The following is a 17,500-nucleotide window of genomic DNA, read 5'->3' on the forward strand; positions in this document are numbered from 1 at the left end:
TTGTTCAGGAAGAGACCCAGAGACCGAACGAGACGAGGCTGCACCCTCGTGACTTGTGTTCTGCTCGCTCTTCTCCTTGCAAGGATCTGCTGTCGATCATCTTTGAATAAATCACTCTTGACCATTTTAACACACTTGTTTTTATTGACAACGAGAATTTCCAGCACAAGAGCCGTGTTTGTGGACAATTCACACATATAAAAATATATTTATGATTCCCCCTATTTATAATTCCTCAATGAAATGTTATCCCTGTGCATTTTGTAAGCTTCTGTCTGTTTTATCCTGTTATTGTTGTAGCCCTATGGAAAATTAGGCCTATAATCTAAAAGTTTATTGATTCATAGATAGGAATAAATAAATTGTAGAAATATAATAACTTCATAAATAGGATTTAAAAGGTTAAAAACTATGCAGAGGTTGGATATTGCATATTGTGCAATAGCCATAGGACTTCATTATTAAGTTCATGTGTTGAAATATTTACATGATGTAAAATGTATTTTGTTTTCCAAAATACTATGTTCATTATGCTGGAAATGTTTTAAAGATGTTTTATTTTGAATACTGTGAGAAAAGATTCAAATGTAAAGTTTTGCATTTTGTTTATTTTCTAAGCCAATGAGATCAGAGCTGAAGGTCAAGTGTCAGCAGGAAGTGATTGGTAACGTAGATGAGACGTTAGAGAGGGGAGAACGAATATGCAATGAAAGAGAGAAGACATGTGGAGATGAGCTCCATGGCACAAGTATAGTATACGTGGGTAAAACACTCGTTGAAGTATTACAACTCTAAATGTTTATAGACGAACGACTAGTGACTCTTACGAAAGCATTGTACAGTCGTGTAGTAGTGTTATGTGAAGTTTCTGTATGACGGAGACGCCGCCATGCATCTGGAAGCTAACGCGGCTAGAACTAGCTTATTAGTTGCGGACTTTGCTAAAGTGTATCCTGCTCGGAAGCCTTCGATACGCCAAGTTAAACACACGGAGAACAAGGGACAGAGGAATCCAGTGGACAGCGTACAACTCCGATCGCCAGACATCTTGTGTGAGCTGTCTTGAAGGGCATTAGCGCGAAGCAGCCTGTGTGTTTGTGGCTTCTACGATCCCAAGCTTCGTATCAGGCCTGCATCGTGTCACTCATAACTCATTGGGTACCAATAGTATAATTCCAGTATAGTCTTTCTTCATAGTAATTAATACACACAGTTAAAACACAAATTAAACACACACTAATAGTTAGAGATAACACTTTATTTAAAGAACTCAGGTTAGTTACCCCTATAAATTGCCCGGACAGCAAAGGGGTGCTACATAAATGGAGGCACAGATTGGATTGTTAAGTTGAATTTATTGTTTTATTTTGTCTTTTTGGTACTTAATTGCAAGATTAAAGGACAACTAAATGAAAAATTCATTTTCAATTTTAAAGTTAACTTTTTTAGTTTTATAAGACAGTGATAATGGAAGTTCAGTCTGCGCATTCTGAGTTGGTGACAGAGCTCAGAGAGTGGTGTGAAGGTGAGTCCCTCGAGTAAGACCACGTGTTGCTGGCGCTCTTTCCCAAAGGCAGTGAAGTGGCCCAAACACTGGAAACTGTGAAAGCCCTAGGACAAGTGAGAGTACAAGGCAGAAGGTACAACAGAAAACAGGATCGTGTCACAGCATTGTGTGAATGTAGAGAGAAGATTGACCCGACCAAGGTTCCCTCTGAAGTGAAACACTCCACTACAGACATCCGTTGGCCGATCGTCATTGCTTCTAAGAGTTCAACTTCCGATGGAGATGCACTGAACCAACTAAAAGTTCTGCTTGATGCGTCAGCATCCAATAGCTCTCCTGAGTCCATCATCTTGGCTGTCAGCGAGGTGTTGTCGAAGATAGGGAAACCGTCAGGGGAGAACAGTAGCTATCACCGCCTGCGGATGTTCTCTGGCACATTACCAACACCTGCAGCAGAAGAGGCGTTGGAGCATTGGCTTGAACAGGCTCATTTGATGGTCGAAGAGAGCGACTGCTCAGACAAAGAAAAGCATATACGAATTATGGAGTGTCTTAGCGGGCCTGCTCTAGCTGTAGTGAAAGCGATACGGACGGCTGAGGCCAACGCTACCCCTTCTAAATGCTTAGATGCTATCGAGAGTGCATAGCTGAGTCGGATGAAGACCTCTATTTTGAGTTTAGACTACTACAGCAAGAGAAAGGTGAAAAACGTTCTGATTTCTTGAGACCACTAGAACAGTCACTTACCAAGGTAGTCAGTAGAGGTGGTATTCCTGTCAGTCGTATGGACACATCCCGAGTAGAGCAACTACTGTGGGGAGTCATACATTCAGATCTCATGCTAGTTCAACTAAAGTTAAGAGAGAGAAAGCAGAGTCCTCCAAAGTTCTTAGAGCTGCTGGCTGAAAAATGAAAGAGGAATATGCTGCTGCTAGAGTCAATCTTAGCACTTCTGTCCATAAAGTTCATGCCAATAAGGATGTAGGTTGCAAAGTCTACATCCCAAACACAAAGTCATTTGAGGAAGTGGATGATGACAAAGGGCCTGGTTCAGTTGTCCAGGGCCCTGTTGCTGAAAGCTATGAAAATGCAGAGGTAGTAGCGCTGAAGAAATAAGTCCAAAGGTTGCAAAAGAGACTGTCATCCAAAGTGACCAAAGTCTTTGATGCGCTTGCCAGTGCGCTAAGAGTAGAGCCATCCAGACCTGCTCAAAACAGCCGAAAGCCAAAAAGCCAAGAGAGCCTGAAGGCAGCATCTGCTACGGGTGTGGAGAAAATGGACACTTTGCCACCAAGTGTCAGAATGCTGAAAATCAGAGCAAAGTCATTCAAAAGCTCATTCAGTCTTTCAAGAGAGCTAACGAGGGTCAGGCACCTAGCCAAGAAAGCAAAAGTCCTGACACGGTCTGCTCAGTCAAGAAAAGTGAGGTGACTCCAGTAGGAGGCAGGAACTTTCCTAAAGGGCTGATAGGTCCCCCCTCAGTCGTGCACTTGAAAGTGAATGGTCAGCAGTGTGACGCTGTAATAGACAGTGGCTCACAAGTAATGTTGAGTTCCCAGAAAGTGTCACTGGCTCAAAAGAATCCTTCTCTGTCTTAGCGTTGATCTGTCCTGGCCCCAGAACTCCAGATCAGATTCCTGTTATCCTGGGCACCAATGCCAGTCTCTTCAAGTGCTTAGCCAAGATCTGCAAAGAGACAGCAGGGGTAGATATTGCTCAGACTTTGAGCATTAAAGCTGCCAAACCAATCCAAAGCAAGGTCCCAGTAGCTTGTGAGGTTGAAGAGGACATCGGATGTGTGAAGTGGATGGGCCCTGGCCCACTGACCTTACCCGCTGGCAGTGACCGTCGAGCTGTGTGTCAGGTGAAGCTCCACTTCCAGCTGGCATGCTGCTACAGCCCATGATAGTGCCAAGCTCAGAGGTTGATGTGAGCCATTTCCCTGTGCTAGTATGCAATAAGTCAGCACATGACACAGTCCTTCCAGTCAGAACAGTCATGGGAAATTTGTGTTCTGCTGACCCTGTGATGCCTGCCTTGCCGCCCGAGACCGAGTCAAAGACTGAGGAGACCCCAACAAATCCCTCGCCTCATTGACTTCGGTGACTCACCCATGAGCTGTAGGAGAGAGCCAGCATGTTTTCTCTACACGAATGGGATGTGGGACTTGCGAAAGGCGTAGAGTATCATATCCGCCTGTCAGATGCAAGACCCTTTAGAGAACGGTCGCGAAGATTAGCTCCCGCAGACATTGAAGATGTACGCAGACCCTTGCAAGATCTTCTGAAATCTGGCATTATCATGGAGTCGCGTAGCCCATATGCGTCTCCGATAGTCGTAGCAAGGAAGAAGAACGGCAGTGTCTGATTGTTCATAGACTATTGAACACTGAACAGTCGAACAGTGCCTGACCAATACACTACTCCCTGCATTGACGATGCGCTTGACTGCCTGACAGGGAGTAGATGGTTTTCTGTATTAGACCCCAGGTCTGGTTTATACCAAATAGCCATGACAGAAACTGATAAAGAAAAAAACAGCCTTTATCTGCCCACTAGGGTTTTATCAATTCGAAACAATGCCGCAGGGTATCACTGGAGCACCTACGACGTTCCAACGTTTGATGGAAAGAGCTGTAGGTGATATGAACCTGCTCCAGATGTTAGTGTACCTGGATAACCTGATCGTCTTTGAAAATCTTTGGAGGAGCACAAGGAGAGGCTTCTCAAAGTGCTGAATCGATTCGAAGAGGTGGGACTGAAGCTGTCTATCAACAAGTGCCAGTTTTGCCAACCAAAGGTGAAATATGCGGGGCACATAATATCTGCAGATGGAATCGCCAAAGATCCCGAGAAAGTCAAGGCCATCACCAATTGGCCTCAGCCTACAGATATGAAGTCGCTGAGGTCCTTCCTCGGATTCTGCGGGTTTTGTCGGCGGTTTGTGGCATGCTATTCAGCAGTTGTCAGACCCCTCACAGAACTCACCAAAGGGTATGCACCCACTCATAAAGGCAAGCGGCAAGTCAAAGACCAGACGAAGACCTATCTGAAAGAGTCAGAGCCTTTACACAACATTATTCAGTGCCTCACCAACGCACCAGTCCTCGCGTTTGCGGACGCCAACAAGCCTTACATCTTGCATACAGACGCTAGCTTGAAAGGGCTTGGTGCTGTGTTGTATCAAGAACACCCAGAAGGACTCAGACCAGTGGCTTTTGCCAGCAGAAGAGTGAGTGCTACTGAACAACGTTATCCAGTCCATCAGATGGAATTTATAGCTCTTAAGTGGGCGGTGTGGATAAATTCCACGATTACTTACTATATGGAGCAAAATTTACAGTCTGGACAGACAATAACCCACTTACCTATGTGCTAACGACAGCCAAACTTAATGCAACAGGACATCGCTGGCTGGCTGCCTTAGCGACTTATGCGTTTGACATCAAATACCGGCCCGGCAAGACCATCGATGCCGACTTGCTGTGCAGAAACATGACTGATGAAGTGGAGAAAGGAGAGCGGGAGGAGATACCTCAGAGCGGAGTGAAATCCATCCGTCAAAGGGTTTGTGCTACAGAATCGGCTGGAACACCTCCCCGATACGTCGATCAACTGGGAGCTTCCCCTGAGTGCGTCCTTGAGGTGTTCGCTTTCCCAACACACCTCGACATGCTTTCCATGAAGCAGATGTAAAGCTGACCTGAGAGAGGCCTAGCAGAAGGATGACATCATCAAAAGAGTGTTGGAAGCCATGCAGCAAGGCAACTGCCCGAGTGACCAAGAGAAAAATACTAAATTGAGACTATTCAAGAGAGAAAGAGACCGTCCCGTGCTGCAAGACGGACTACTACACAGCTTCCTGTGTAGTGTAGTCAGAAACCCTCTGGAGGACAGGTAACCCAGCTCATGCTGCCTGTTAAGTTCCGAGGGGCTGTCTTGCGATCCTTACACAATGACATGGGTCATTTAGGAGTAGAGCGGACGACTGATCTTCTGCGGAGTAGGTTCTATTGGCCCAACATGGCAATCGATGCTGAACAGTATGGACTGTGGAGAGTGTGTCACGCGGAAACCCCTTGCAAGAAGGCTGCACCCCTGCACCAGATTGTAAGCAGTGGTCCCATGGAGCTCATATGCATCGATTTTCTGTCCATGGAACTTGACTCAAAAGGAATCAGCAATGTATTAGTCCTGACGGATCATTTTGCATGTTAAGCACAGGCGTTTCCTACCAGGAACCAAAAAGCACTCACCGTGGCTAAGATCCTGGTGGAAAAGTACTTTGTGTATTATGGTCTGCCAAGCAGAATACATTCAGACCAAGGAAGGGACTTTGAAAGTCGTTTGATCTGAGAGCTCCTGATGATCCTGGGGATGCGTAAATCCCAAACCACACCCTATCATCCACTAGGGGACCCTCAACCCGAAAGATTCAATCGCACTTTACTGTCAATGTTTGCCACGTTGAGGCATGAGAAGAAGAAGAAACATTCATGGGGTCAGCATGTACCATACGTCATCCATGCCTACAACTGTACAAAATGTGACTCCACTGGATACTCACCATATCTGCTGATGTTCGGCAGAGAAGCTAGGCTTCCAGTAGACCTTTGCTTTGGCACTTCACCTGATGGCTCCAGCCACAAACACCATTCCCGCTATGTGGAGAAACTGAAGGGAGATCTGCAAAAAGCCTACGAACTCGCCAGCAAGTCAGCAGACAAAAGGGCATATGATCAGAAGGTACGTTTCCAGACTGTTGACATTGGCTGAAAAAAGACTGAAAAAACACCTGAAGTGGAACCTGAAGACACTGACTCATCTTCGGAAATGGAGTGTGAAGGGACTCGAAGATCCTATGGAGAATACCTGCAACAGCTCTTACGTAGGAGGACCTATGAAGAGCCTGCTGCGGCTGACTCCCAAAGTGAATACGAGCCATGCGCCCATGAACAAGGTGAAGAGGAGGAAAGAGTCTCTATTGAAGATGAAGAGGAAGTCCAGGGAGAATTGGATGAAATCTCTGAGGAAGAGGAACTTCAAAGCAATGCGCCTGAAGACAGATGCGAGGAAGAGTGTCTGTCAGAAGATGAAGTTGCAAGGGCACACTCCACTGACTCTGATCACTCTGACTCTGATCCAGACCTGGGAGACTATAAAATGCCCATTAGTACTCCCAAAACTAAGCTTGTGTCTATGACAAAGACAAATAGAGATCTTAGGCCAAGAACTAGTTCGAAAAGACATGTGAAGCCTGTCATTCGTCTGACTTATGATGAACCAGGAAATGCTAAAGATCAGCCAATTACTATTGTCCACAAGGGCATTATTATTAAACTAGGATGTTAGTCATTACTCTAGGACTCTTTAACACTGTATGTCATAGGTTGTCTCATGAGGAAATGTTACAGTTAGAAGGGGGAGGATGTAGCCCTATAGAAAATTAGGCCTAGAATCTAAAAGTTTATTGATTCATAAATAGGAATTAATAAAAATGAATAGAATAAGTTTATAAGTAGGATTTAAAAGGTTAAAAACTATGCAGAGGTTTGTTTTGAAGACGTCTCTCCTTTCTACCAACTCGGCGCGCTCGCAGCAGCAGCGGCAGCCATTGTTGCAAGCAAGTATTTCTTTTGCTCTCAGCGCATTGGCGCAAAGCAGCCTGTGTGTTGGTGGCTTCTACGATCTCGAGCTTCGTATCAGGCCTGCACCGTGTGACTCGTAACTCATTGGGTATGCATAGTATAATTTCAGTTAGCTGCCGGCTATAGGTATAAGTTTCAATTGTTTGAAATACTTCATTGTTATATATCCTTTGTTTGCAATGACAGAGGTCAAACGTTTTCATTGGAACTGTGTACAATTTGGTTTGGTGGTCACATGACCAAAACTTTTGTGGTATTGAATTGAAATACTATTCTTTGTTTATTCATATTCTTGTACAGATGTAAATATATATTTTTTAAGTAAATAGTTTAACTTATCTGTATTGCAGTTGAATGGTTATTTACATTTGATGTTTAATACATAGCCATACCCTTTCCTTGAAGATAAGCATTTAAATTTGTATATTGAATGAAGTACATAGATTGACTAAAATACTTAAAGTTAGGTTAAGGGCTAATCCTTTAAAAGTGAGTAATTACCTATTAGTCATTATAGTCTTGCTACATAGTAATTAATATACACAGTTAAAAGACTAAGTAAACACACACTAATAGTTAGAGATAACACAACTCAGGTTAGTTACCCCTATTAATTGCCCGGACAGCAAAGGGGTGCTACACTGTAATGCAAACAAGCAAACAAAACAAAAAAAACTGCTCCAATTGAAGAACCTCAGTCGACTGACGGGTTTCCAACTGATTATTCGACTCGTCAACTCTCAGGGGGCAGCCGTAAGGTTTATTACAGTAAGCAAACAAAATTCTTTGTAGTTTGTGTTTTATCTGATACTTTACAGAATTTGAATGTTCAGAGGGGAAGAAACACAAGTCAAGACAAGAGCTGTGATAAACCTAACTCCTCTGGTCACACTTGGCCTGATCACACTTAGCTGAGCCTCTGTCTCTCTCTTACACCCACATGTTTGCTAACTACAAAGACAATAACAATCTCAACAGTCCTGTTTGCCCCCCCATTGTTAACAATGGTAAATTATAATTTGCATCTTTCTATTTAAAAGTAGCTCTCCACTAGATGAGGTCAGCGTCATGCTCATTATTAATGCTGTCTGTCTACAAAGATAAGAACTGGTTATTGTATTGTAATGGCTATATGTTGACAAACTGTATAGAGATGAAAATACATGTATGGTGAAAAAAGGTCTGAAATGTACTTATGGTGGTAGCCAACGGTTTTCCAGGTTCACATGAACGCATCACTTCCGACATGCATTACAGTTTTCTGAGCCTGTGAATGCAGCATCGCTTTGGAGTGCTTCGGAGTGCCTTGCTCTACTGCTGTCTACTGGTGCCTGTGTGCACCTGTACGCACCTAAATAAACGTACCAACGCACGTGCAGCATTCTGGCTCCGACTGTAGCAGCCATATCACAATATCACTAATGCAACAGCAGTTTGCCTATTTTTTATGTTAAAAAGTGGTTTCCAAAGGGGGCAACCAGAGGCCTTGAAATGGTTGCCAACTGACTCAATCTGGTTGCTGAGGGCAACCAGGCAACCTTTACTGTCGAGCCCTGGAGGTATTCGTCAAAAATATTGATATTTTATTTTGTCAATGCTCAGCCCTATGTGATGGTCTTATAATCAGGATTAACCATGCACTTAGCTCTACACAGTTCAAGTTCAGGCCAACGCTGCGTACAGGCACTGAACGTCCCTTAACCCCATTTAGGCGGCTAAATTGGCGCAGAGTAAACTATGAAGCAGGTAACCCAGAGCGCTGCAGGACCCAACATCTTCACTGTCTGAATTCCCTTTGAAGTCCCTTAAAGGGGACCGTGGCACTTGTGGGAATGGGACTTTGTGATCATACAAATGGAGTCGTTATGAATTTGCCCCTTTTCGTGTCTGTGCTTTAGAGAAATTCAATCTCACTGATGTCAAATCATAACACATCATAAAAGAGTTGGCTTGAGCGCTATTGTGAAAGACACACAGCAGGTTGGCAAGAAGATGGGAAGTGACCGTCTCATTCTGGTATGTCCATCTCCAAATTGTTGACATTGTTCCCTTTTGCATTTAGGCCTGTCTTTCTTTCTAACTTATTTTGTGCCCACCTAGGAAGTATTGGGAACTCGGAATGGCCATTTAGATATCGGTAGGTTGAAGGGGCTCATCTTTTTATGTCATTAAAATGTGTTAATTCACTTAAAAAATCTATTACCGACAAATAGTGACTTCTAAAGGAATTCATTGAAATGTTGCCAAACATGATGAGGCTTCTTAGCCTTCGTAGCAGAGGGGTCTTATAACACCAGTAATTTGGAGCTGAATGTTAATCCATACTAGCGCAAACTAAAATTAAATCTAAAATGTAGATATACAGTACAATGGTGTAAGTCATTGTACGGAAACTGAGCGGAGATTGACAGGTGTGGGGGTCAGGTGCGTGTCTTCCTAAACAGACAGTCCAATGTGGGCGGCCTGTTTTGAGAGCTTGAAATCTCAGCAGCCATCAGTGGACTGACTGGCATTGGTCATCATTTGTGAATCCCAGTAGCATGGCAAATTTGTGGAACAAGCAAATCAAGTATGACATATTTCATGGTTTGAGACCGCATTGTAAATATGAATAATTATTACAGTTTAATAATTTTCTCTGCCTTACTCAGTTCCTGTTTGTTCAATCTATAAAACAAAGATAGATCAGAAGAAGTGGGCGCAGAGAAGAGCATATATTTCCACAAGTGTCAAAGTACCACTCAATATACTTTGTGAGCGATCCAGATATTCAGGTGTTGCTATAAGACTGGAAAGGCCACAAAGGAATACTTTATAATTTATTGTTTCACCCTACATGTTGGGGCTGATTTTACCAACACGGACATTTACAGCTATTAAGCAGCTAATGAGGTTACAACTCTACATTAACATACAACTTAATCTGAGCTTCTCAACCCAATTAGCAGAGTATTTCCAAAAACCACATCCAAAAATAGTATATCAGCCAGAATATGAATTGAATTGAGATGACAAAACTCACATGAATGTTGAGAACTACTCAGCCTATTCATCACACAATTCATGGCAAAATCACAGTCAATTTGTACTACGACAGCATGGGAATGTGTAGTATCTCAAAATGAGCAGGATTTATGCTATTGTGATGAATTATATTGTCGGTGGATGTGCTTTGTAGAATTCTGAAGCCTAGCTGTGAGCCTTTGGTAATCAGGAGAAGAAAACTGCCAGGAGTTTACAAAAATGGAAGTAATTATATAGAGAAGGATCTCATAGACAAAGCACACAATAGCCTGTCAACGGCGTTTAGCAGAACATATACCTAGCGACTCGCCAAGGTGAAAGAGTGGACTGTGTTTGGACTGCTTCCATAATATCCCAGATTACAACTCTGTGTCTACATTTAAAATAATTGAATTGAGAAAATAAAACAAACGCCTCAGTCGAATCACTGTAAATAAAAAGGTGTGCGTGGGGTTTACAGTGGAATATCCTCAAGGAAAAGTTCAAATCAGAAACACCTTTTTTCCACCGCACCGAAAACCCGCTAACATCTGGCTTTTCTTTTAGTGGGAAAGGTTACAATCGGCATAATTACCAGGACAAATGACACTGCAATAGTCATGGGTATTTATCGGCTCCAGCGCCGATCAGCAGTGATGGAAACATGACACCCAGGTGGACACGCTAATTTTTAGGGCTGCCCCCCGAATGTCGACCAATCGAATCATCAGTATGACATCCGTCAGTCGACTGAGATTCTGCAAGTCGCATTGTCGTTTTTGTGAATCGTCCGCGTTCGGACACAGATGCTCCAGGCGCCCCGGTCACCATGTCCCATTCCTCCAAATAAAACAACTAAAAACTGTTTGGGTACGGGGCACGGAGGAACGTGGCACGACTCTTCTGCAGACAATGCATGATGAGGGAGTGATGAGGCGAGAGTCACAGAGAAAGTGTCCCCATTACACAAGGTTTCGCTCCATACTGTTCCATACTGTTCCATACGCACTTGTTTCTTTCCATAAGGAGATGTCAGCCACCCCCATCTCCGGCGCATTGCTAGTGGGCACATCGTCAGTACCATCTAAGAAGGCAAAATGCAGCCCAAGCCGGCCTCCGAACTGGCGGAGCGTCTCTGCCCCTGCCGCTAAAGGACCCGGCCCAGCACCACGCCTCTTCCGCACACCGCACATTGCCCGCTGTTGGTGCTGCGGTGTACACGCTGTTGTGACATGGATACTCCATGGTGCTTTCACTGTTTTGTTTTTTTCTCCAATCACTGGCAACCTGACATGCCTCTTTGCCAGCGCGTTTGTGACATCGTGACACACCCCCCAAAAAAAGAAAAGAAAGGCATACTCGTCTACTGGCAATGGGAACGGCGTAACAGCCTATTTTAAGCGGGTTCACCTGCGTTTAAAAAACCTGCATATACACACTAATTTTGGTGTAAAAGAGAGTAGGGCTGGGTGTTGGGCACGATCTCACGATATTTTGACATTTTACACATACGGCGAATTGCTGCCAACTTTTCAGTCTACCATCTGACGTGCATTACAAAAATATTCTATAGAACAAAGTCAGTGTTATACAGAAAATTTGTGACAATGGTGTTTTTAAGTGGAAAATGGTTGCATAACTTACAAAGTGTTGATAGACTATTTTCAAATCAGTTCTGAAATCAAAACAATTAAAGCAACACTGTAACTTTTTTACTTCAAAATAACAGCTTCCAAGTCATTTTGCTGGTACACTGACTTGTAATATAGGAAATGGCACCTCTTTCATTCCCCCCACCACTTGAACGCTCTTGCACTATGTAACTTCTGTGTTTGGGTTCTAAACCACGGAAAAAGTGCGTGACCTTTAAGGCACCAAGTCACTTGATATTTAGCTTCAGTTATTTCTGTTGTTTTGCCTGGTAAACTTTATTTGAAAAAAAAAAAAAAAAAAAAAAAGAAAACATAAAATATAAACATGCTGGTCAAAATGTCCAGTAATAATGCTCATACAAAACGTAGCCGCTCCACCTCCCATCTGCGCGGATGAGACGGGCCAGTGGTGCCTCCCAGCACCCGCACCTTGGCCGGCACGCGCCGGCCCTCACTTTCTTTGCACCACGGGGTTTGTTCCAACCTCTGACTCTGACCGATCTGCCAGGCCGAGCACATCCGGTACCTACACCGGTAGCAGGGAGGTGATCCCCGCAGCTCCCCCAGATCCGTGGACTGATACCAAAAGCTACACAAGGTTGCTTTAAAATGTAATTGTATCGGAGTGTCCTTTTTTCTCTTTTTAAACCAAGCCCTAATTCATTTATGAGATTATGATACCGTACATCAAGTACATTTTCTGAAAAATGTATGGATTTATGGGGGGTCACTCAGATGTGCTCTCTCTCTCTCCCTCTCTCACTCTCTCTCTCTCTCTCTCTCTCTCTCTCATGCTCTGTCTGGCTCTCTCTTTCTCTGATAGTTTGACCTCAAAGGGCGGCGTTGTTCTCGATAATATACTCAGCGTGCAACAAATGGGAGCAACTCTGGATTTCATCAGTATGATCTCCCTTGCATCATGAGGCGCCCTGGGATGCAGATCCACCACCTCCAAAAAAGCTAACCGGGTGAGAACACAGATACAGCACGTGGCTCTCTTCTAAACAGGTATCGCTTTAATAGCGATTAAAGTGGAATTAGGTTACTACAGCGCTTTGCTAGTGCACATACACTGAACCTGCATGCGCATGCACAGACAAACGCACATGCATGACATACTGAAACAACATACAGTATATTAGACATGTGCATGACACACCCACTCCACCATGGACTCAAATGACCTTTAAGCAAACATAAATTCGAGCACACGCATGCACACACATAATACACACCCATGCACATGCAGACACAAAGTCTTTGGTCCAGGATTTGTTTAAAAGGGCCAAAATGGTCCAGTTTATCTTACTAGGGGGGTCATTGTGAAATGTCAGGGGGTCAGAATACGATAACCTGGGAAGTGGATCTGTGATTACTTTAATGATTATTTTGTGTTTTTCTACAAAGTGCGGTTCATGTTTTTCACCTTTATATTTATGCTGTTTTGTTTTTCTTTGGGGGGGGGGGGTTCACAGCCAAATCAAGTTTTTCTTAGTGTGGGCCAGTATTCATTTAGTTTTAGTCTACTCTTTTCACTTTTTATGCATTTTGGGCACATTTTAGATCTATGACTTTTTGTTTGTCTAAATCTAGTTTTAGTAAATGGAAACTATTGCAGTGTTAGTTAGCATCTGTTTGAGTATTAGTCAACGAAAACCAGTCTAGTCTCAAATAAATTGATTGTGTGTAGTTTGCTGTAAAAAGTTTTCAACCTAAAATAAATAATATACTGTAGCTATAGTTGTAGCCATACATACACCAGGGCTTCTGTGAGACTCATTTACAGTAACAGCCAGTAATATAATGTTTTAACACTGTACTTCACTTATGCATTGTCATGTACTTTGCTGTCATAAGGGTTGAGGTTTCAATGTTTTGAAATGATAGCACTTTCTAACTTCTGTCTAACTTCACTTACTATATTATGAATATTATGAATGAACCTAAAAGGTTCTAGGCAGACAACAAGTCATAGGGTTTACCCATCTGGTTAATAAAATAAAGGCTTAAATTGACATACAATTCTGCGGTTTTTCCCCATTAATGCAGGGTTGATGAAAAGTACGACATAAGTAAGAACACTTTACAACACAGTGCATTTGCACCTGCAAATCCCCCATTAAACAGGGAGGGGTCACTTGAGTCAAAGGATGCATTGCTGGGAAGTCATAAGGATTTTTAGGAAGTGCCTCGGTCTAGATCAAACAGTGCACGTGAACACAACAAGTCCTCACAGAGACAAAGTGTGACTCTGTCAGCCTGGAGGGAGGGCAGCAGAGCTGGAAGGGCTGAGAGGGGCTGTGGCAGAAGGATGTGACAGAAGGAGCAGGAACATTTTAAGGTTCAACTGGGTTTGTGTGCTTTATTCATTTCTATGTGAAACCTTTTTAGTCTGACCTGTGTTTCCTTATTTATTGGATTAATCTGGTTAACAGGGAGACTGGTTGAGCTGGCTGATCATTGGTCGTACTGTGACCTTGTGTTATTTTAAACACCCTTCTCTCCAGTTCTGACAAAGGCTATTATGGACACAAAACATGTTTGATTTTTATTAAAGGGGCCCTATTATACTCATTTTCAACAGGTTAATATAGGTCTCTGAGGTGAAAACATGTCTTTGAAGTTTTTTGCTGAAAATACAATTGGATGATAATTATACCACTAGATTATGCATTCTAGCCATTGTAACATGCGGCTGGGTTATACTGGGTTGTTGTATTTCACAGTTTGTGTGTTATTAGGGCCATCAAAGACCCAAATGTATGTGCACAAGCACTGAAAAAGTGAGTTTTTCATAATAGGTCCCCTTTAAAGAACTCCAAGTGTCACTGAACATTTTTATTTCATTTATATTTGTTTAATCTAATCTTAATCACTTTCGCTGTTGTCTTTCACGCACGCACGCACGCACGCACGCACGCACGCAGTGCATTACACTGCTGCCTCACAGGTCCTGGGATCAATTCCCACCTGGAGCGCTGTTGGTCCCGTGCTCCGGCAGGATGTCTCCCAATTAGGGGCTTGTCTGTGTGGAGTTTGCATGTGCTCACATGGGGTTTCCTCTTTGTACAAACCACCAAACATCTGACCATCAATGGACATATGTCCCCAGGCACATCATTGAATGGTGCTCCTGGCTGCCCCCCCCCCCAGAGGAAGCTAGGATGGGTTAAATGCAGAGGACCCATTTCACCATCCACAGCATTTTACGTGTGTTCATGCTGTGTGACAATAAAAAATGCTTCTCCTTTATATGACGAGTCATGCAGAAGACCGCGAGGAAAAAAACCCCCAAAACAAAAGCAACAAAAGGCAGTAACCTGCCGTGACATCTACTTGTTTATACTGCTTTTGGTTTCCAGATTGACTGCACTCCTACAGACAGTCAGACCTATAGACAGTCAGAGCTGCAGACAGTCAAATCTACAGACCTACAGACGGTCAGACCGACAGACGGACAACCTACAGAAAGACAGACCTACAGACAGTCAGTTATAATTTTCCACCTATATACTGTATCAGAACAGTCATTTCTCCTGTGCATAGTATGGTATTGCATTGCATTTGTATATTTGTATATCTGACTTTTCTGTTTTGTATCTTTGGCTGTTTGTATATATCTGACATTTAATTGTAATTGTATATATTACTTTTTTTATCCTATTTTATTTTATTTTTATTCTCCTGGACTGTTTAGTTTTTTATTTTTAATGCTATGGTTTGTACTGGAGTGCACCAAACCTCTCCAGAATGAATTCCTAGTATATGCAAATGTGCCTAGCAAAATAAAACCGGATCCGATTCTGATTCTGATCTACAGACACGCAACCTACAGACGGACAGACCTACAGACAGTCAGACCTACCGAGAGTCAGAGCGGCAGACAGACAGATCTACAGACAGTAAGATCTACACAGTCAAACCTACAGAGAGGTACCTATGCCTGTCTCTCTCTCTCTGGCAGGATCATCTCTTCTACGCTGCATCATCCCCCTTTTCAAAATCTCCTTTTTCATTTTTATTCTTTACTCGCTCCTTGTGCCCCCATTCAACCCAATTATCCCTCCATGTTTTGCCTCCCTTGATTTTCCCTTCTTCCCAACTCATGTGAAACCTAATTTCTCCTCCTCTGGGCAACCTCCCATTCCCCATCCTGCTATCATATGATCCCTCCTCTCTCCCCCGTTTCTCTTTCTCTCTCTCTCTCTCTCTCTCTCTGTATCTCACTCTCCCCTACACTCCTCTAATATCCTTTCCTCTTACATCTCATCTCCTCCTTTTTCCTTCTTTTATCTCATCTTTCTCGACCTGTCGCTCTTGCTCTACACCATTTTTTTCAGTTTCCCGTCTCTCTAACGCCCCTCCTCTGCTTCTGTCTGGTTTGCATGGCCCCTCCAGTCCACTTCTCGATTAGCAGGATCGATCAGCCCGTGTCGGCCAGACACTTGGATAAAATGGCCAGTGAGGCTCCCGCATGGACATGGGTTCTGAATCAAGATGCTTCATTTGCAGATAACACTTTCCCACGTTCACGTCTCAAATTGTACTTCACCACAACCAAGGCAGAGGCAAACAGAGATGACTGGGGTAGCTGCTTTTGACACGCGTCTTTGGGTTTAAAGTGGAAATCCATCTGATTGTATGTGTTGCGTGGTTTCCACTACAAGTCCCAGAATTCCATTCCAAATTGCAACTTTTTTCATCCAGGATTACCCTCATCTTCGCTCACTTTAGATGTTAACTTTCTTTTCTTTCATGCCTTTTTCTGATCGATTGATTTGTTTGTTTTTTTCACTCACTCAAGGTGGTGTGGATATTTGGTGGCAGCCCCGCCAGCCAACAATGGAAACAGTACATAGAAGAGCATGTGCATAACACAAACACATTGAATGGCTGTTTCTTAAAAAGTGCCAGCTAGAAAATAATCAAATACTGGATTTTCTTTTACAAAATAGGAAAGATGTAATCAGTCGGAACCAGGAACAAACAAAACATTACAGGGCTAGGCAAATGGAAATTATTAGTCTATTATCATTATGATAATTATAAAGAATTTCACACAATATCTGACTCTGATGCAGTAAAGATAAAAGCAGCGCTTTTTTTGTCTAATCCTAAATGTGTGACACCCCCATAGGCTTATGTAATAAAGAAACTGTGCATGCCATGAAGCCAGCCTCCTCACAGACAGTATGAGAAATGTTGTGCAGAACCATCGGCACAAAAACAGTTGTGTTCACTGTCAGCGTCCTTTTTGTGGGGACCACCACCGTGTCCACAAAACATAGATCATAACAGGCCTTTCTGGTGAATGTGTTTGTATGACACAGCAAGAAAAACAGACACATATAGCACATCCACGGATGGACTGACTGTCACAACGACAGACAGGAAAGGGAAAGAGAGGGGCATAATGTGAAATGAACAGTTGTGATAACTTCAAAGGTTATTATTATTGTTATTACTGCGGGCTGGAACCATGCTCTGGCGTCCCTCAAGCTTTGATCATTATGTAAAGCTGTTGTGCTCATCGCTGCCACTGAATACATCACAGAGTGGATAACCAACCTTACACAGCCTGACACATTGCCTCAACTTGAATTTCTTTGCTATTTTTGTTGAGGGAAGAGGGTGAGAGTGATAGATGGCAACTTTCCATTGCTTTCTGGACGACGACCTGAACTGTACTCC

General features: G+C 43.2%; 2 protein-coding genes across 2 annotated transcripts in view; one reads left to right on the plus strand and one right to left on the minus strand.

The window, feature by feature from the left end:
* pak5 (p21 protein (Cdc42/Rac)-activated kinase 5) overlaps window positions 1-17,500 on the minus strand; it is a 101,421-nt gene that overhangs the window by 82,390 nt on the left and 1,531 nt on the right. The window lies entirely within an intron of this gene.
* LOC307227341 (uncharacterized protein) overlaps window positions 6,368-17,500 on the plus strand; it is a gene marked incomplete at both ends in the record, with an annotated part of 25,686 nt that continues 14,553 nt past the window's right edge. The window contains one exon of the mRNA XM_079996620.1: window positions 6,368-6,586. Coding sequence (XP_079852746.1) covers window positions 6,368-6,586 — 219 coding nt within the window. The remainder of the gene's footprint in view (window positions 6,587-17,500) is intronic.

Source organism: Zeus faber (genome assembly GCF_960531495.2).
Source record: "Zeus faber genome assembly, chromosome: 2".
Lineage (NCBI taxonomy): Eukaryota > Metazoa > Chordata > Actinopteri > Zeiformes > Zeidae > Zeus > Zeus faber.